Raw genomic sequence first — 20,814 nt, 5'->3', positions numbered from 1 at the left:
CTGCCAGCAGTTAGACTCCCTGCTTTCTGCCAGTCTTCATTTTCTCTATCTCCACTGGCTTCTAGTTTCTCTCTCCATTGTGTTGTCTTCTCTCATTGATAGTTCTCTATCCCACCAAACTGCTTTTTTATTCTAACCTCACATTTCCAGCCATTTTCCAACTTCAATTTACCAGCCTTCACAACCTCTTGAATCCCATTGCAAGCCTAATCCCAACTTTTGACTTTCTTCTGCTTCTCCTAAGTCCAATTCTGCAAGCCCCTTTTCTTATCCTGGGCAATGTTTTGAGTTTCTGCTCCATTGCTTGCTGCTGTTGTCTGCATGCCTAGTAAGAGAGGCTGGTTTTCCTTTCTGTTTTGTTGGCCCCATGATCTCCCCTATTCCTCTGTACATTCAAATTTGGGCACTCTTTTGATGACTTTCCATAGGAACAGAAAGAGCATTTGATGCTTGTGTCTTCACCCGCTGAACATGAAAGCCATGGTGAGGCTACTCAGATTTTCACAATGGGTTTTTATTTATTTCTTTATTTTCTTTTAAGGTATGATGAAAATGCAGTACATCCTTACATTTCAACTCTCTTTGCCTATTCTCGGAAGTGACCAGACAGCTGTAGCTGCAACCTTCCAGCTGAAATGACTCAGCCTGAGGCAGACACCTGGCATGGAAAAGTGCTATCCAAACAAAAGTCAAATTGCAAGCAAATAAAAGTAAAAATAAAAGTAGTCTTAAAATGGGAAGTGTTGTCAGACAAAATAAGAGGTTATATTACACACCCCATTTGTAAGTTTCATATTTCCACTGAAAAACAATCCTACTAGAGGCAAGGTGGTAAAATAATAATAGCAACATCAATTCTACAGGATTTGTTGGATCTGGAAACGTTTTAAAAGCAGGTCTGAGTCATTATCTTTTGTTTTGTTTTGTTTTGTTTTGTTTTGTAATTTATAGTTTTCTCGGCTATAGTAAAAGCCATCAGTATTAAGTGGTGATTTTCTTTTCATCTGTCTCATGAGACACTCTTCTCATATGAACAGCCCGCTGCTATTCACACTTTTCAGACACAAATTAATTGATAAAGAAGTCCCTGTGAGGAAGGATGCAGCATCAAAAAAAAAAAGTTTGGTGCTCAAAAGTGCTTTTTCTGATCTTGCAGAGATTATGGTATGCCATTGATTTAGAAAGTATCTTCTTATCTGATGGTGAAGTGATAGCACTTCACCTGTTGTGAACTGCAAGAAATTGTATCAGCCTGTTTCTTTTTAGAAAACATGCAAACCTAACAGAGGATTTCTAAAAAAAACTTAATTTTTCAACTATTTGAATAGATTCTTTACATTTTTCCCAGGAAGTATCCATCTTTTCCTAATATGCAAAATGTTATTGGTGGATTTTAATTGCAGATCAGTCTAAGTGGGCTCTTCTGAGTACTGAAAACTGCAGACACAGGAGGGGAAAATCTCCAAGAGGGAGCCTTTCATTGTTCCTTTGGACGATTGTGCACACTGTCAGCAAACAGTCTGCTAATTTCTTTACGCTTCATGCAATCTACAGTGTGGATTAGATGAAGTGTGAATTCAGCTTTGTACATATATGTAAGATATAACTTCCCATGCATTATTGATTGAATGTTGCCAATGGTTTGAATGAAAAAACTTCTGGTTTTGAGATCCTTCAGACACTTCTTTCATTATACTTCCTGCATTTCCTTCTCTCCAGTGCAATATCTTTTTGAATCCCTCTGAGCTTGTACACCCTTCAGGAAGAAATAATCAGATCTTCCAAAGTAACTGGAATTGTCATATGCGTAAATCAGAAAAGTGCTGTGTGATGAGAATGGGTGTCCAGTCACAGAAAAGATCCTGCAAAATCCACTTAAAAGTCCTCCTCAGAAAACAATGTGGAATGAGCCTTAATACTTGAATAAGAGTTCAAGACTTACCTGTATATTTAAACATGGGTTCTTCCAAAGCTAACACTCTTCTGTCTTAGAATGCAGCTGTCTTTAGTTTCTGTTTGGAAAAAGCCATGCTCTTGCTCTTTTTGCATTCAGTTATGTTTGAAATACTTATATATACATTTGTTAGAATTGTTCTTAAAAATGCTAATCACTTTATTTCTAATTGGTTTGTGTAGCAATGTGTATAAGTCCAGATAGTGTGTGTGTATAGAAAGCAAGTGTGCACAAACACAAGAATGGAAGTATGGAGTATGCTGCCCTAACTTGAAATCAGATCATAGTACAAAGGATGCGCAGAAAAGAGGACACCAACACTGTGGTAACAGAAGGGTGGTGTAAAATTAGCTCCTTGTGTGCAATCATAGAATACTGGTGAAGGAGAAGTTAGTATGAAGCCAGTCAAACTACTTATTGGAATAATTTTCAAAGCACAAAGTCCTTCTCTTTCAGAAGGTTTCAGAAGGTTGAAGTCCTCTCTCTTTCAAATCTGGAACTCTTGGTTCCAGTGATTTAGTTGTGTTCAGCTTTTCACAGTGTTACCTGAGGACAGAGATCACTTTAGATCACAGGGGCTAAATAAGAGCTATAGCTCAGGACAAAGTTCTAAAAGCGTATGAAAAGTAGTGGACTGGGTGAGTGCTTCTAGATAATGCACAGCCTGCAAGATGGGCTTTTTATCACAGGGCACTTTAACAGTGAATGTAACAGCTTGTTGTATGTACTCTTGCATTTACCCTATGGCCACAACAAAAATGTTTCCTCTCTAAAAAATGCATAAGCAAATGCATCCCCTTGGGCAGAGAACGTACTGCCTTCATTCTAGGCTTACAGGGTGTGATCCCTTCCCCTCACAATAGAGGCTAAAATAGGGTGATCTGATAGATAGGTGAAGCACTCTTGGCTACTGCATAGCATTTTAACTGATCCCTTGTTTTGAGGGAGCTCTCAGAACAGTATTATATTGCAAAGAGGAGAAGTGGGGACTGAGGCTGGAGAAGGTGCACAGCAGCATTTGCTCTGTGATACAGTTGTGGTAAGATTTTGAAGAACTTTGGATATTTGGTCAGTTTTGGTAACTAATGAACCTACAAGCACATGGAAACATTGTGAACAGCAAAGACATTATAGATGGTGATTTGGTTCTTTTATTTCCAATGCATACATTTAGGTCTGTAGAATATAACAGTATTTGCTCTTTTCAAGACAGGATGCATTAGCAGTCAACGAGGGAACACACTATGTGTCTCAGATCAGTAAATGCCATTGACAGTTCAGTGAATGACGTGCCCTACTGATAAAGCCCAATAAATAAAAGAGAGAAGCAGAAGAATCCCACAAGGGATGGAGATGTTTAGGTGAAACAGTCAATGGCTGGCTAAACCATGACTAGGATCTGTGCAAATACAAAGCAGTTTTGGCTTTTGCAGTCCTAGTGCATGAAATCTTGGTTTACATGGCTTCTTTGAGATCTTCTATGAATGCTCTGAAAGTAATCCTTCCTATTTTATGATACTGGCCTACAGTGTCAGAGGCAGATTGTTAGTGGGATGGCAGTAAAGGCTGAACCTGCCATCAGTATTCCATTACGTTTTGTTATGGTGTGACTGATGGCAGCAGAAGGGCAGTCTGACACAATGGCATCTGAAGTGAATACTGTGTACGAAGCAAAGATGTGTCAGAAAGCGTGCAGAAAAATGACACCTATTGACATTCACTGACACCTGCTGAATGTTTATGGAGACCAAACAGTGGATGTGAGAGCAGTGAGGTGGTGAGTGATGCATTTCAGCAGTGGCAAAAGTGACAGTAGGTCTCCTCTGCTGATGCAGGTTGTTGTGAGTGTGGCATGCAGGCTCTTGTTCATCACTGGTGAAAATGCACAGCTAATGGTGCTGACTGTGCTGACAAATAGTGTTTTGAGGCTGAGAATTTACTCTATCAAAGTGTGTTATTGTGCTCTTTGTATGTGTTGTAGTTTCCACGGAAATAAATCAGAGGTGTTACGTTCAGAGTGACCTACGTAGTTTGTAGCTATTACTTTGCATCAGCCAATGTTGTGTGTATTCATTGCTAAAGTTATGTCATAGTGTGGGCCCCTCCAACAGAGTTATTGCATGAAAATCATTCAGAGAGCAGTTTCTAGTGATAAACAGGAGAACACAAGAGAGCAATGGTGTGTTCACAAAACTGCTGCAGAAAACAAAGCATCTGCAGGATGTTTTGTTTTAGTGAATCATCTGAGCAGTTTCTTCCAACATAAATCCCACAGAACAGAGAGCAAGAAATTAAGGATGTTCCTCTCTCATGGAGAGCATCATGGAAGCCTTCTTTTATAATGATCTCCCAAAGGCACAGGAGATGTTGCTAGGGCACAAAAATATCATTTAAATCTTATACATTAACAGTAATAAGACTGGCCCATAATCCTCTTTTTAAATAGACACTTAACTCAAGCACTCTTCAATAAAGCATCCCCAAGCCATTGCACTCAATTGCAGAGAGCACAGATTGTCTTTTGACTGTTGTGAGTAAGGGAAGAAACATCCCTTTCAAATACACAACACATATGCACATAAAACCCTTTCTGTATATGGGTAATATATAACATGTTATATGAAGTAAAATAATTTAGCAAACAAAATCGAATAGAAACTCTGAAATATGGTGAAACAAAAGCTACACATAGAAAAGGAAAATACTGTGATACACCTTAAAGTATTTAAAGTACATTTTAATATATCTGTCCTATGGTAACTTTTCTCTAAGATTTGAAGTAGTGTACACCCATCCTACTTTTTTGTGCTTTTTGTCAATGATACAATTTTTTTTACTATACAATTTTACCAAAAATTCTCAGAGTATGCTGGTTAATTAAGCCAGATAGTTCATATTGTTTGTCAGCTTTGTTTACTTCAGAAATACCTATGGCAACTTTTGACCTAAATGACTTCAAATGTGTTTTGTTCTCTTTCTATGCTTTTAATAAGTGATTTTTGGTGATTTTTCCCATCTTCAAATTAGCAAGAAGACCTGTGTTAGGTCACATTATCAACCCAAAACAGTAAATACTGTAGCTGAAAAGCATTATTCCGTACTTTGAAGTATGGAGATACCATACTTTGAAGAATAGCCCTTGACTATTTACTTTTTTAAAGTACTGATTTTAAATTACACACTGCTTTTCAAAATAACCTCCTTGTCAGGAGTGCAAGCTGCTGCAGGTTGAATATACATTATATATTACGAGGCAGAAATAAATGTTGGTATCTTCAGTATCTTAAAAACCTGGGCAGAGGGAAAATGTGCTGCCTATAAATATTTTAACCAGTATACGAAATGCTCTGCAGGCTGTTGCTTGAATTTTAGAGTCAGTAAGTGTAACCTTGCCAATCAATATTTTGTGGAAAAAAATACTTCAATGTGACTTAATGATCTTGCTCGTGGTTTTCTTCATTGGGGAGCTGGAGGGTCAAGATGCACTGAACAATCCTTGAGAAGTATGTTATCTTATTCCTGGTATATTTTTGTCTATGAAAGATAAGTTCAAGTCTGTTACATGCTCAGCAGAAAATATTGAAGCAGTTTGCTACTCTGTTCTGAATTTTTGCTTATCCTTGGTAATGATGCCTAGAGAGAAGAATTTAAGGGAGCGTGCAGCAGAGATGTGCTGGCTAATACAGTCAGTGCAGGGGGTGCAGATAGCTGCACTTAGCAAGGGAAAACGTGTCAAAACCTCCTGAAAAATTCCTACTTACATTGTAAGCTCAGTGTTGCCCCTCTGCTACCTGTGAGGAGCTGCAGCCGCCATCAGGCCTCCCTTGAGCTCCTCTGCTCTGGGCTGAGCTCAGCGAGGGCCCTCAGCCGCTCCTCACACACCTTGCCCTCAGAGCCTTCACCATCTTTGGATGCTCTCCTTTAGACACTCTAACAGTTTCATGTCCTTCTTGTTACTGTGGTGTGCAAAATGATCTGTCAATGACTCAATGATCTGTCACATGAATGTCTTAGGTGCACTAAAGCAATTAGAAGAAGCAGGCAGATATTTTGTCACTCTCTGTAACACTGGGTCCCAAGAGAGAAGGAAAGAAGTGACAGAAAACCTATAAGAAGAAGCTATTACTCTCTGCATCTATCTATCTGAAGCCTGATTTAACCCCTTTGTGACAGACATGCACTGCCATAACATCTCCTCTTCAAATGGCATCGTGGCTTGTTCTGGAAACAGCAGAGTTAACATCCTCTTGCACTGTTACACTCACATACACCAGTGTATATCACTGAACAACGCCTTTGCCATTCAGAGGGATTGGTATCACTTTTTTCATGAATGGAAGAGCAGCCAACAGGTGCGATGATGAAAGCAACAGCATCAAACTACTGTAATAATGGTTACAAATATCAGTCCCTGTCATCCAGTAGGAAACTGGCAGAGGAGTAAAAAAAATGCTAAGAAAGTAAAAGAGGTGGCATACATTGCAACCATTTTTGAGAGCTTTTCTGCTCTTCTCTACTTCAGTTTCTGTAAAAACAAAGCTTTCATTTTGCTAAAGGGTGGTAGAATAAAAGACACACAAGTAAGCACACAGCCACCAGCTCTATTTTCTTCTGAAGCTAGCTAATATACAGCAGTATAAATGTTTCTCTGTGGATGTCCTTTGAACTTTCTTGTTAAAGATGTTCAAGTGTAAAGATGTACACGTGTATAAGGACTGTATACAAGTAATCTCTCGGTCAAGAACAGGAATTGCACTCCTATTTCTAAGATACATAACTTCTAAGAGCCTTCTCTTTTAATAAATGAGTATCTGAGCATTGACTGCAAAGCTGGTTTTATAGTTCCCTCAGGAGAGACTGATGGAAAACTGTCAGATCAATCAATGCCCTGGTTGTTAGAGTGCTCCCCTGAGATTGGGAGAAGGTTCAGACTCCCACGGCTGGTTGTGTATTTGATTCCCAATATGCATGACTTTTGGCAAATATTTCAAACAGCTGGGAGAAAGCAGGACATCTCCATTACTTCCTGTTTGTTTATTAAATCCAACTCATTGCTTTATTTGTTTTTATTGGAAGTACCTGAGAACAAAATATTTTCATTAAAGATAAATTATTTCCTATGATGGAAAAATAAAGGGGTGCCTATTTTATGTTGTTTTTTTCAACCACAGAATAATGAGGAAAAAAAGTAAAAAACACCATCAAGCAAAATACAGTTAGCAGTATTAAATGCCAACTTGAAAGTTTAGAAATCAGTTTTAATTAAAGTTTACTGTTGTATCAATACTATTTGTACCTTTTACTGCATAACTTCACACAGTCTTATTAAAAATTGTGCCTTGAATCAGAAAAAAAGTAAGTTCCAGGAAGAGTTTTAGAATCTTACACACCCTTTCATCACATTTCATAGGCAAACTGGAAATTCTTCTAGATCTATTCTGTGATCCTAAGCAAAGCCTTTTCCTCAGACTGTGAAAACTGGTGAGCTCCTCCTGGACTACCTCAGGCAACCCCACATCTGCAGAGTCATGACCTGTCAGTGGGATTTTTTTGAGGAAGGACTGATTGCTCTCACAGGATTCTGCCAATGGTGATCTTTTGTCTCTAAAAGCCAGGATCTCACTGATTCTCATTTCTGCTTAATGCATTTGGTAGCCAAGAAAAAGCCCATTTCAGAAAGGTATCTGCAAAAGATGTAACTTTTATTAGTTAAACAATGCCCTATGGCTGTTGATGGTATTGCTATCACATACTCAGTTTTGCACATACTAAATATCAGTTCCATTACAGCTTTTTCAGAAGTGAGATCATACCTGCAATAGCTCCTCTTTTCTCTTTTGTTTCAGTTCCTCCTTTTATCCAGCCTTTCGAGTTCCCAAGGTTCTCCATCGGGCAGCGGGTCTTCATTCCCTGTGTGGTTGTCTCTGGAGATCTGCCCATCACCATCACCTGGCAAAAGGACGGCAGGCCCATCCCAGCCAGCCTTGGGGTGACCATTGACAACATTGACTTCACGAGCTCCTTACGGATTTCTAATCTTTCGCTGATGCACAATGGGAATTATACCTGTATAGCTAGAAATGATGCGGCAGCTGTGGAGCACCAAAGCCAATTAATTGTGAGAGGTAAGTAGACATAATTGGTTTGAAGGGCGCCAATTAAGTGGATTTCATCAGTATTTTGTAATGACATCTGTTTGATGGGAAGTATAAAACGGGAAAGTACGGTAATCCTTCTTATCATAAAAGACAACGCACAGAGAGGTGAAGCACAGAAACAAAAAAAAGACTTTTCTATCTAAAAGTAGTGAGTCTTGAAATTAATCAACAACCCTGAGTTGCAGAGTGTGAACAGGGTAGCCACAGCACTGACTTCCCAAACAACTTTGAGGAGCAAGGCCACTCCTTGGGATCAAGTGTTTCAAAGGATATCAAATTAATCTCTGTTATTTTTCTAGGCTGATTATCCTCATTTTTGATTTAGAGCTGCTTCTCATATAACATTACCTCAGTATAAAAGCAAAACATTTATAATGACGTTCTTTTTCTTGTTTGTGTTTATTACTCAAATAGCATGATCCATTTGCTCTTGCTCATTTCACAACATTTTTCCTTGAAATAAATGTGAATATAGAACTTCAGTAAGTAAATATTTTATATGAAGAAGATCTTTTAGAGAAATACTTCCCATATCTTACGCCTTTCAAGTCATACTTTGGCCAAGTTCCCTAGAGAATATAACTTTTGATATATTTTAAAAGTCAGTGTGCAAAATTTAGTATGCACACTTAAAAAAAAAATAAATAAATAAAATTTAAAAAAAAAAAACAAAAAAACCTACTTCTTTTTCTTTCTGAAAGCTTTACAAACTGTTTTTAATTTTTCACTTTTTAATAAAGTAAAGCTATTACTTTCTTCTCCCGCCACTATCTCCTTCCCACCAAGCCACTAGACTCGTCAAAGTAAAGAGGCATACACTGTAATACTGTAAGTGCCCCTGTTTATTTCTGCCTGTTGAAGATCACGACATCTTATAAGTTTACCAATATATTTCTGGCAGTGGTGGTGTAGCTTTTCACCATGTGTTGCCACGGAAAAGCTTTCTGGAGTAGCAGTCCTGAAGTTTACAAGGGCTACTCAATGTTTCCCCTCTTGCTTATCTTTCTACCTCAGCTAGTGCTCTGCTGCAACCTTCTTTAAGCCCTTCTCTCTCTGTCTATTTAAATGGTAATGGCTTAATCAGTTTTACTTATACATCTGGGATAATAATTCCCACTCGGAGGGGAAGAGGGAAATATAATATGACATTTGACCTGAATTTTCTGCCAGAACCCTGGACTGACCTCTTTCCCTCAGTATTGAACTGCTTCAGCTCTCTTGTTCCACAGAGGTCAGAATGTAGACATTAGAGGGCTAATTGTAATCATTACTAGTCCCCATCCAACCCAAACTGCACATATCTCAGTAAATACTTGATTTCCTTCTCTATTTCTCCTCCAAGTTTTCTGATCCCTCCTCATCTTTTTGTTCTTAGGTACAGTGTAAAGGAAAGTAGTAGCAGTATTTTTCTAAATCCATTGAGCAGTTTTTCTCTAAGTAAAGGAAGAAGAAATGGCATTTAAATTCCTCTTGTGGAATTTAAATGAAGAAAACAAAGGGAATATGACTGTTCCCCACAAAGTCCTTGTTACCATTTTCTTTTTAAAAGTACTCAAAATGAAGACTGACATGTTTTCAATATACGTGAGAGTCCATATAATTCAACATACTCCATAGAGAGACCTAGAAGTATCATCTAAATCCGATCCATTTCTAAGATGAATGGAGAAACGCAAGCCAGCAGCTTGTTGCTACATTGTAACCATTAGTACATAAATTTTTGCAGAATCCATACAGCCATGTAAATACTTTGATGTTTTTCTCCCTAGTATTTTATCTCTCTGATCATGTGTGTCCTGTTGCTTAGCATTCTTGTTTTCCTGTAGATTTCCTATGTTCTTCCTACAGATATTTTTGATATCTAAGATGAACTACCATTTTGCTATGAGTATTAAATGGAAAAAGATAATCACTGGTCTGTTCAAATTTGTGGGCACCTCGTGGTTTGTCCTCACTGCTTCTGTTCCCATTAGTCATTCCTGTTATTTTGTGTTGTTTAAAAAGAACTAAGCAACAGTAAGAAGATTTAAAAATATCTAGACAGCAAGGCTGGATTTTTCCTGCCTTAACTATCAGAGTAGGTGAGTAGCTTCCACAGATTTTCCTTGCAGAGCATCATGTATTAAATGGAAGACAGTGAGAGAAATAAACTGAGGGTAGAAGGCTGTTGAGCAGATCTGCCACCCTGGATTAAGAAACAATCAGAGCAATCTCAGTTCTCTCTGCCGTGGGTTTCTTGTTGAGGAGCTGGAAATAAGTCTTAGCTACATGTTCTGGGCATGGGTCTTCCAGTACTTCTCCTTTCCAACAAGTTACTGGCCAATTTCAGACACATTTGAACAGGGGAAAATGCCTCCAGTGGAGCTGAAATTTTTATGAAATAAAAAGCAGTGAAAAATCTTCTGGTTGGAAACTGAAAAGAAAGAGCTCATAAATGTATTATAATTGCACAGGTGCTGCAAGAACAGAGAATTCAGTGATAGCAATGGGTGCAAAAACCATGATGTTGAAATTCCTGTTAATGAATAGATCATTAATTAAAATTGAGACAAGGTCTTTAAATATCTAATAATGCCCCTTAATACGTTTAGTACATTAAGCATAAATGTGTTTTCATTTTGTACATGCCAGAAATATTGAATATCATTATGTAGGTAAGCACCAAATGAGCAGTCCATGAGCCTTGAATATAGAAAGTATCAGTCTGCTTTCTTATGGTTGGAGGTGGTGAGATGCAGCAAATGCAGCGATGGAAAAACAAGGAAAAGATTTATAGTTGCAGCTAGTATCAGAATTCCTTTACTTTCTTTGCTGCAGCTTTGCAGGTTACCCTTGGATGATTTTCTTTCTATGTAATGTTTTCATTAGACAAACCTAATCAATGCAAACCACTAGGCTTTTTTTTTTCTTTAACCGCATAGCAAATAGTTTCTCTAAACCAGCTAAATTGACCCCTTAGGTCCAATGACCAAATTTAATAACTGTTCGTTTTTCCTAAAGTACAGTGTTTAATGATCTCATTCATTAATACATCAATCATTGCTTTGGCTAATTAAAATTCTTCCATCATTTTGACAGTATGATTTAAATGTAAAGTACAAATATTCCCTGTAAAAATGAAACACTGTATTCTAGGTAAATGGCATAGATTATTTCTTTGCTTACTTCAGTAGCCCACTGCAGGAGCTTATGTTAGGAGCCCTTCAGGATTGTATTCATCTGTGCTTGGGAGGCAAACACATTTCCAGGGATTGGAAGTCTATGAAGGAGAGTTTGAGTTTGTCATCTGAATCTCTGTCATAAAGATGAGCCATAAAAAATTTTTGGATTTACATGAAAAAAAAAAATTAGGAAATGTCAGCATACACAAATTAATTAAGTTACTAGCTAGTAATGTCCATCCTTTCAAACTGAAATGACATTAGTAAGTGGTATCTTCTTAACATTCCAACTCATATTTTCTCATCTTGTCAGGATTGTTTCAAACAAGTAGATAATTTAAACGTTTTCCTTCCTTTAATATGATAGTGTGGCATTTATGTTATTTTCAATATCCTATTGTAATTTTTCTCATCCTTTGTTTTCCCTGTGTGAGAGCTTGAATTTGCTAATCATCATGTTGATGGAAAACATGTTTTTTAGGTCCTTTGAGTTCAGCTATTAAATAGTTTACTTTTGCCAACTTATTGCTCTTACACTAAATGATTCAACAACTCGTTTTTCATCACAGATCCATGGACTGTATTAAATGAGAGATCCTAACAGAAACTCACTGTTAAAGCAATTTCAAATGCCCTCTTTATGGGCTCAAGAGACTGGGGTGGTGAAACAAAGGAGATAGTAAAAGTAGAACTCTTCAGTCATATTCATAAGCTATTTCAGGTTCTTTTCTTTAATAAATGCGTAGAGGAAGCTCACGCTTCTATGACAAGAGAGAGAAGAAGGAATCTAATTGCTTTATTTCTCCATTAGCTCTACGTAAGCACATCAGACAAATGAACTTGGTTAAGTTTGTAATTAAGAAGTCTTCTTTAAGGGCTAATGAATTCCTTAAAGATAAAGAAATAGTGAATGTTGCTTTGTAATCTGATGCTAAGTATCAAAATCTTTACCAAGTAGTAAACTACTTCATCTTCCAAAATATGATAGCACATAACACCGAAGAAGTTATTCATCTGAAATAACATTTAGAAAGAAACTATCAAAGGGGAAGAAAATACAGAGATCTCCTTTTACTTCTTATTTCTATATGCAGAAAAATCCTGTGGTTTTACCTGGATGGAAATAATTGAAAGGTCACTACATGAGTAATTTGTTTTGCTGTAGCATCATTTATGATTTTTATTGGCAACATTAAAACTAAGGGTCAAGTACACCTGTCCTCAAAATCACAACAGCAGTTTACACTTCTGTAAGTAGTCCTAAAGTACTACCTAAAGGAAGACTGAAATTTCACTGAATATGTGGAAATCGATGCTGTTACCAGATGAAGGCACAGTTTTTGCCTAGGCTCATACATACTCTGTTTATGGAGCACTACAGAGAAACAGTATGACTGCTGATCATACGCCTGGTTCTGAAGCTTATATGGCAAAATTCAATTTCCATAGTTGCCTTCCTGACATCACATTCTGTGTAAAAAATAATGGTTACAATTAATGATACCAAGAATGTGAGAGCAAGATCTTATGTTTTGTATATACATATATATATATATATATGTATATATAAGTACAATGAAATCAATGTCTTAAAAGCCCAGGTCAGAGCTTACCATCATTTAAGGTGAACGCAACACATATATCTACAGTCCGTGGGTGTGTTGAAGATGTGGAAAGCTGCATTTCCATAGAAATGATTGAATACCATTTATCTGTGTCATCTACCCATTTTTTCCAGTGCATGCCAAAAAGGATTGGATAAATGCATTATGGAAATGGATAATTTAAGCAAATAGTATTTTAAGGTCTGATTTCCTTTATTACATAATGTGCATAATATACAATCTTTCTTTTTCAGAATTCAGAATTCTGCTTGTGCCCCCCCCCCATTTAATATACTAATCAAATTATTTCCTGAAAAAAATGACAGTACATGTCATCAATGTCATCCAGAGTAGATGAGGAATATAAATAAGTAGTTTTTAAATGAGAAGGAAATAAAGAATTTACAAAAATTTTGTATTATAGGAGAAAATTTAGAACAATATTATGCAGTTCACACTTTTCAGTGATAGAAGTGTCTGGTAATCATCAGTTATCTCGTTGCACTGATTTTAATCATTCACCTGTAAAACTGACACAACTGAGGTGAATTTTGGGGGACAGAGGAGATGGATGAAAAGTCTTTCAATTTCAGAGAAAGCACACCTTTTAATTCAATTCAAATAATCTTGTGAAGTCAAATGCTTTTAGTTACATTAACAATACATGAGTGATAGTCCTCTTTCCTTTGAATAATCTCAAGAGAAGAACCTGAATATATTGCCTTTAATTTTAATTTCTGAATATCCTTAGGCCCTTGAATTGACCCATTATTCACTACAATTCCACCTCAATTACCTTCTGTCTATTGGAATGCCACACACTTATATTCTCTCCTAGGTGTTGTAATGAGAGGTAATTAGGTTTGCAAAATCAAGAAGGTGGTAGATAAGAGGGATATGGAATGGTTCTTCATCAGGTCTTCCATTACTGAATGCAGGAGACACACAGTAAAACTAAGTGGAGGTCTGGTTAAACCACAAAGGAAGGAATACTCCTGTTTACAGTGCATAATGAATTTCTATAACTTTCTAGCTAAGGAAGTTGTGAAAGTAATATTTGGCAAGTTTAAAAGGTGATTAGGCAAACCAACATGAAACAGATCTTTAAATGCATAATAGACATACAAGGGCAGTTTTGGTCGCTGAGGAAATGCAAAGGGAATGAGCCATGCAATCTGCCTTGCATCTCCTCCCCAAATAACACGTCAGGGTCAGCTTTGCCAGGGTCAGCATGCTGGACTATATACACTTGTATATAGTATATATGTATATGCATGTATATGCAGGTTTATCACCAGTTGGACTTCTGTGGATATAGTTTGTCCATACACTTTAAACTCCACTATCTTTACCTACACAATATCTTTTAATCAAAGTGGTGTGGAATTTGGGTTGGTGTTATTTGTTTTTTGGGGTTTTTTTGTTGGGTTGTTTTCGTTTTTTTTTTAATAAGTGGGTTTTTTTATTTGTTTGTTTTTTGCTTATTTGTTTGTTTTGCTTATGGTATTTTTCGATAAGCAGCTTGTAATCGATTTTTTATAAGCTAGGAGTAATAATTTATTTACAGTTCTTCAGGTGAAACAAGCTGACGCCTTCATACTTAGTATTAAATCAAGTATATTTGGACAACTAATTATACATTTTGCCTGCTTTGCAAAATAAGTACTTAGAACTCCTTTGTGTTAGATGATAAACTGAATATAGAACAGTGAGAACTGAGCTACCAAAGTGAATGTTTTCTCAGAGTAGATAATTAAAATAGGGTTGGTGATTACCCAGGGCTGCTGCTGCTGAGGCTTCATGTTTGGTGCTTACCTGTCACGAATTAACACAACACATGATTTCTGTTTGTGAGGGTGGCAGCTGTTTGGAAAGCTGAAATGTTTGAAAGCAATAAATATAATAACAGTTTCCATTATGGAAAGAGGAGAAATAAGATCTCTCCTAGTACAAAGGTGGCTCTAGCCAACTGTTGTTTTTGGTTCCTTCTGTTACCTGCTAACACGTTCCAAGAAAATGAACCTTCTTTTTGTTAGGCAGTAGGCAGCTTTTCACTGTATCTTAGGGATTCAGTAAGCAAAAAGGACAGATAAAAGGATTGTTTTTTCTCTAGAGAACTGTTCTCATCTTTTAAAAATCACTTGCAGCTATGAGGGTGGAAAGAGGAAATTTGGAGAGGAGCACTGCATTATGGAGACATAGGAGGAAGGCTCAGGCCGTTGTGAGGAGAATTCTCTGCACTTGGGGAATATCTTTAGATGCCTCCAAGTTTTGGCACTCCTATCCATACCCAACACTGACAGCTTAAGTTTCTCTTTAATTAAAACTTATGACTCTAGTTTAACAAGAGATGCTCTTTGTATATAAGAGTGTTTATAATAATAATTAAAAAGTCATTTATTATAGCATTGGTGGTTTTGCTGTGCTTCAGCCATATAATTTTTTTCTTGTATAAGCAGTGTATAAGCAGTATTGTACTCATGGCCATTCCAAACTGTTTCTGGACCCTGAACAAATGTTCACTGTATTGATGATCCTTTTCTTTGCAGTCTTAAATCTCTTCATGTCACATCCCCCTCCCATGCTTCCTTTATTAATATCTGCCGTTTTTGGGTAATGGAAATTTGGAAAGATGGGATGGGCCAAAGCAAGAAAGGATGTCAGGGCTTTCTATTCTGCTTTCTGCAGTTTCCAGACAAACTCAGCCGTGGCTGGACCTTGGGAAGCTATGAAGTCATGACCATGCATGTGTCCCCATGTGCACATGCCCTAACTGTTAGTTGAAGCAATGAACTACTAGGATTTTTCCTTATGATGATAGATCTCAGCATGCTGCTGTACTCAATTTGAGATGAAAAAAACTTTATCAAGCTCATTGACCTCGCTACATTTTCTCTGTACCATTCTAAGAAACAACAACAAAAAAAAAAGAACTTGTGGAATAAGAACACAAATCATTTACTGTTTACTTCAGTGCACGTACAGCTATTTCCAGTAACTTCTTCATTTCAACTTAATCTAAATGTAATGTGTTGAACCTTTCTATGTCTCTTTGTTTGAAAAGAATTCAAAAATCCTCATTTTAATATGAAATGATCTGATTGTTATAAAAAGCGATTTACATCTTCAAGGTTATTTACACTATATAATATTTTAGTTCTTCTTCTGAAACCTGCCAGTTCACAGTTGTTAGGAAAAACAAACAAACAAACAAAAATAAAAACCAACCACAATAAACTTCAGTTGTTCTTTGACATCTGTCAGACCTCCCCATTTGTAAGAAAGTATTTCTTTTCTGCTTACGACATTTTGGTTTGTCTGTTACTCCACTTTGTAACCTCTCCTACAATGAGATTTTTATTCATTTATTTTTACACCCTATCAAAACTAGCGCTTTTGTTACCTTTGGCAAGAAATGCATAATTTTTTTGACAGTAAGTAAATAATTTCATAAAGCCAACTTACTGTGTCACTGGATCATCCAAAAGCTGCTTTTAAGTTTTGTGCAAATTCTCACCACTTCTTTTGCTTCTTCCTGCAGTGCCCCCTAGGTTTGTGGTTCAGCCAAGTGACCAGGATGGGATATATGGAAAAGCTGTAATTCTCAACTGCTCTGCAGAGGGTTATCCTGTTCCTACCATTGTCTGGAAGTACTCAAAAGGTATGTTTCTCTCTATGATCAATGGGAGCAAATTAATTCTATTTTAGTTTACTTGCTGCTAAGCTACTGGTTTAGACTTCATGTAGATGAAAGCAAGCGGAGTACAATAAGGGAAGTATTTGTTTTTACAGTTCCATCATATTCCAAAGCACACTGTGCTGGCCACTGTCACAGATGCAAGGCTGACCTCTATGGACTTTTAGATTGCCGTAGAGAATTTCTGAGTTTGTGGATGAGCTTATGTGTTAGCTATGGTCTCAGCAGGAGAGCAGTGTAGTGTACAACTGAGAGGGAAGAGATATGCCTTTAATTGAAACAACCTCAGAACAAGGTTCACAGACAGCATTTGGCTGACTTTTTTTTCCCCTTCAAAATTTGTGATAACATGGCCAATCATAGCTTCTTAGCAAAGAAGAAAGGTCAGGTAGCATTAGCATAAGCAGTAATTTGGTATGCACTTTACATAATGCTTTAACATTTTCTTCTCATGTAACAGAACGTTAAAACTGCCCCCACTTGACCCTAAGTAACCACAGGAAATTGACTACTTTTTAATTAAAATTTGCTGCCTGTTAGGTTTCATCCTCTTGCCTGTTGTCTTCTGGTTGATTTTAATGAGAAAACAAACTCACCAAATTCTGTATCCCTTGTATGTGAGTTAAATCTTTAATGAACTTTAAACGTGCATCAAATGAAACACAGACAATCACTAAACTAGGTGCTATAAGGAAATCCTTATGCTCCATGCAATGTTTGGTTTCCTTCGGATTTAAATCTAAATTAAATTTAAAAAGAAAGCACAGGGGGAGACGAATGTTCATGTTAAAATCTAGTTTTGCTTATATTCATAAATTCGGTTTTGTGGCAAGAAGGATACAGTTCAAAATCCCATTAATCATCATGTTTTAATTATGAATATAGGTCACAAAGAAGTAGTTCGGTTTTGTGTTGTTTGTGCATTGAAATAGAAGGCCAAGTCAAGCTAGCTGAGTTATAATTAACTGTGAAGAGATAAGCTGCCCATTTTAATAAAGGAGAAAGGGACAGTGATTTGATTTTAGTGATATTCTATCATCAAGAGACTGCTTTTAATGTTTTTGATTAACAGCTCTGAAGTAGTCAAGTCATTGAAAGTTTTAGTTAATACTTGATGTAGGCATAGCTATCAAATTGCAGTTTCAGTTTTTGGTTAAAGTAACTCTAGGTGAAAAGGTCAGTGTTTTTACTGAAGGCTTTATTTTTCCCAATATATGATTTCACTTTCAATACTTGGTCTGTACAGTTTCCTAGGCTGTCTGGCACATCTTGCCTTAAAATGACCCTTCATATAATTAGCTTATCAGCTATGTTTGTACAAAATTCTGAAATAATCAATCAAATCGTAGCTTATTTGTATGCTCCACAATAGAGCAGAACATGCAGATCATAGCTTATTTGTATGTTCCACAATAGAGAACAAAGGACATGTGTATGCCTGTAGGAAAGTTTGTGTCATTGGCCTTTTGTGCATGGAGAAAGAGAGCTCATTCTTTTTATATGCTGGGAAAGACAGGTAACTGATCCAAAGTTTCTGGAGCGTAACAGAGATCAGTGCAGACACTCCATAATTATCAAGAATATGTTAAGACTTAAAGAGCACAGAATGAAAAATGGGAGACTGTCTGAACATTAAGAAACACTGTTTTTACTGCAAAGGTGACAGAGCAGCCCAGTGGGCCTTTGGAGTCTCCTCCTTGGAGACCTTCAAAAGCCACCTGGATGTGGTCCTGGGTACCTTGCTCTGGGTGTCCTACTGGAGCTGGGTTTGGGCCACACAGCCTGCAGAGACCCTTCCAACCTCAGCCATTCTGCAATTCTTTGATTCATAACCATATAAGTCCTCTTGTAGATGCATGCAGTTGCATGTGATAAGCCACTGTCGTTACTCAGGATATATTTTGGCTGTAATAGCAGAAATGTTGTGTGGGAAGAGTTGTAAGTCTTTGCAAATTGTTATGCAAAATGTTGTCCAGATGTAGATATCATTAGGACTAGCAGCTCTTTCCTTTCTACAGGCACCAAATTTTTACCTCAACTTTTTGTGTGAAGAGATAAAAGGAGTATTTGTATCTATCTGCTTGGGCATTGCAGACAGGTAGAATTAGTGAAGCACAGATGTTCCTTCCAGCTAAGTGATAGGAAAAATGGATAATTAAAGAAAAAAAAAAAAAAAAGATTAAAAAGGGAAGGAAGAGGATAAGTATGTGACTGAAACAGTTGAAAAATCAACAGTGACAACTGTTTTTTTTTCTGAAAATATTGTCCCTTTAACACATCTACGTTCATAGTATCAGCCTCAGAAAGCTTCAGTGTAACTGTAGAAGTCCCCAGAGCAAACTTTTTTAGGACTAGAAGAAGTTTTAGTGTACATGTGCTCTTTTTTAATATTCTAAACGTTGTATTTGTGGGTCTGTGATAGCTTGCTATTTTGTGTCAAAACAATCCCCATAGTGTTTATTCATTCTATTGCCTGCTGGGCTGACTCAGCCAACTGCATATAGAAACTAATGCTGACAGATACCAACTTCATGTACAGAAAGTTGCATAGCAGAATTACATTGAAGAAGACTATCTTGTGATTTCCCTGGAAAATCCGCCCTTCTGCTGCTAATGTAGGCTGCAAAGCTCTTGTTACAAGAACTGTATCTTAATACATACTGAATGAGTTCCTGATGCTGGTTAAACCTGAACTTGTGATGGACCTTGAACATATGCCAGTACTGACAGTATAGTGGTGTCCTGTTCTCTGTTCCCTAAATCACCACTGTCTTGTTTCCATGGTAAAGTAGCTCCAACACAGCCAGCCAAGACTAGGATTTCAATCTTTGCTATTTATACCATGGTTAATACTCCAACAGTAACTAAAGAATTATCAGACACTCTGATCAGTAACTCTGCTAACATGTAATTCTCAGCTTGTTTTTCATGGTGGAAAGGAGTAGAGCATTCATCTGCAATATTGAAAGATGAAATAGATGTTCTTTTTTATTTCTCTATCTTACCTTGTTTAAGGAGAACCATGAAGAAGTGAGAGAAAACGTTCTCTAGGAAAAGACAAAGACATGATAGTTCATCAACTTGAAAAGTAATCATCTGAAAACACAAGAGAAAACATATGTGGGCCACGTCCACATGTATCCATGTGGATGTCCACGTATCTTTCTCCAACCAGCTGCCACTTCTTATTATTAATTATTTATTATTTATCTTAATTATTTATCTTAAAGATAAGAATTTCGGTGCCCATCTGCATGTATACTTATTTCATAGCTTATAAAAGGTTTCTTTAATCTTAAAGTTGTATTAAGGTAGGTTTTGTTTTTGTTTTTGTTTTTGTTTTTGTTTGTTTGTTTTCCATGAAATCTAAGTTAATATAAACATCTTTAGCTTCCTGTGTTTTTATGGATGTTCCATTATTGTGGTATTACCAAACATGGCACTCCATGCCTGATTAATGTTCTGAGCTCTCCCTCCTTCCCTCCTTCCTTCCTTCCCTCCTTCCCTCCCTCCCTCCCTCCCTCCCTCCCTCCCTCCCTCCCTCCCTTCCTTCCTTCCTTCCTTCCTTCCTTCCTTCCTTCCTTCCTTCCTTCCTTCCTTCCTTCCTTCCTTCCTTCCTTCCTTCCTTCCTTCCTTCCTTCCTTCCTTCCTTTCTCTATCAATCTTTTTTCTTAATAAATCTGAATGAATATTGGCTCCAGACATGGCAGAATAGACATGGGATGTGTCATCAGTCAGCTATAGGAGGAAGCAAGCAACACAGTCTTTGATGTGTTTTCCCATGTTACCCAGAGTTCAGCAAACAAGGTCCTAAAGGTCCCTTGAGTATTCCATGTTTACTACAACAAACAGGCCTTTTAGTCATAAGAAATTAATCTGGTGTATGCATAAGGGATGCATATTTGTATGACTGTTCAGCTGTAATTGTCAATAATTTATTAGCCTCTAAATGTACAACAAATGTGCTTTTTTACCCATGAGCTGTCTGAAAATCTCTTTCATTTTCTCTCTCCCCCTTCCTGGTTCTTTCACTCCTGCTTTCTGCTCTTTTTATTCCATTTAACATTAACAAATATTGTTACCCTTGTATTCCAAAAGCTTTTCTTCGTTCCATTTAATGAATTCAATTTTGGCAAAGAAACAATCAGTTTCTTCCAGTGATACCAGAACTGTTTGTATTGTAATTGAATTGTGTCTCTAAGAACAGGAGGCAGTAGTTACTTCCTTATTTCATAAAGAA

General features: G+C 37.1%; 1 protein-coding gene across 4 annotated transcripts in view; it reads left to right on the top strand.

Moving 5' to 3' along the window:
* The window catches only part of DSCAM (DS cell adhesion molecule), a 381,453-nt gene that overhangs the window by 223,018 nt on the left and 137,621 nt on the right, over positions 1 to 20,814 (top strand). For all 4 annotated transcript variants that reach the window (XM_042810976.1, XM_042810977.1, XM_042810979.1 and 1 more), the window contains exons 8-9: positions 7,801 to 8,079; positions 16,419 to 16,538. In XM_042810976.1, coding sequence (XP_042666910.1) covers positions 7,801 to 8,079; positions 16,419 to 16,538 — 399 coding nt within the window. The remainder of the gene's footprint in view (positions 1 to 7,800; positions 8,080 to 16,418; positions 16,539 to 20,814) is intronic.

This window comes from Centrocercus urophasianus, unplaced genomic scaffold, assembly GCF_019232065.1.
Source record: "Centrocercus urophasianus isolate 14NV4802_14NV808 unplaced genomic scaffold, USGS_Curo_1.0 seq_12, whole genome shotgun sequence".
In the NCBI taxonomy this organism is placed as follows: Eukaryota; Metazoa; Chordata; class Aves; order Galliformes; family Phasianidae; genus Centrocercus; species Centrocercus urophasianus.
Note: the sequence above shows the minus strand (reverse complement) of the source record. Positions and strands in the feature narration are given on the sequence as shown.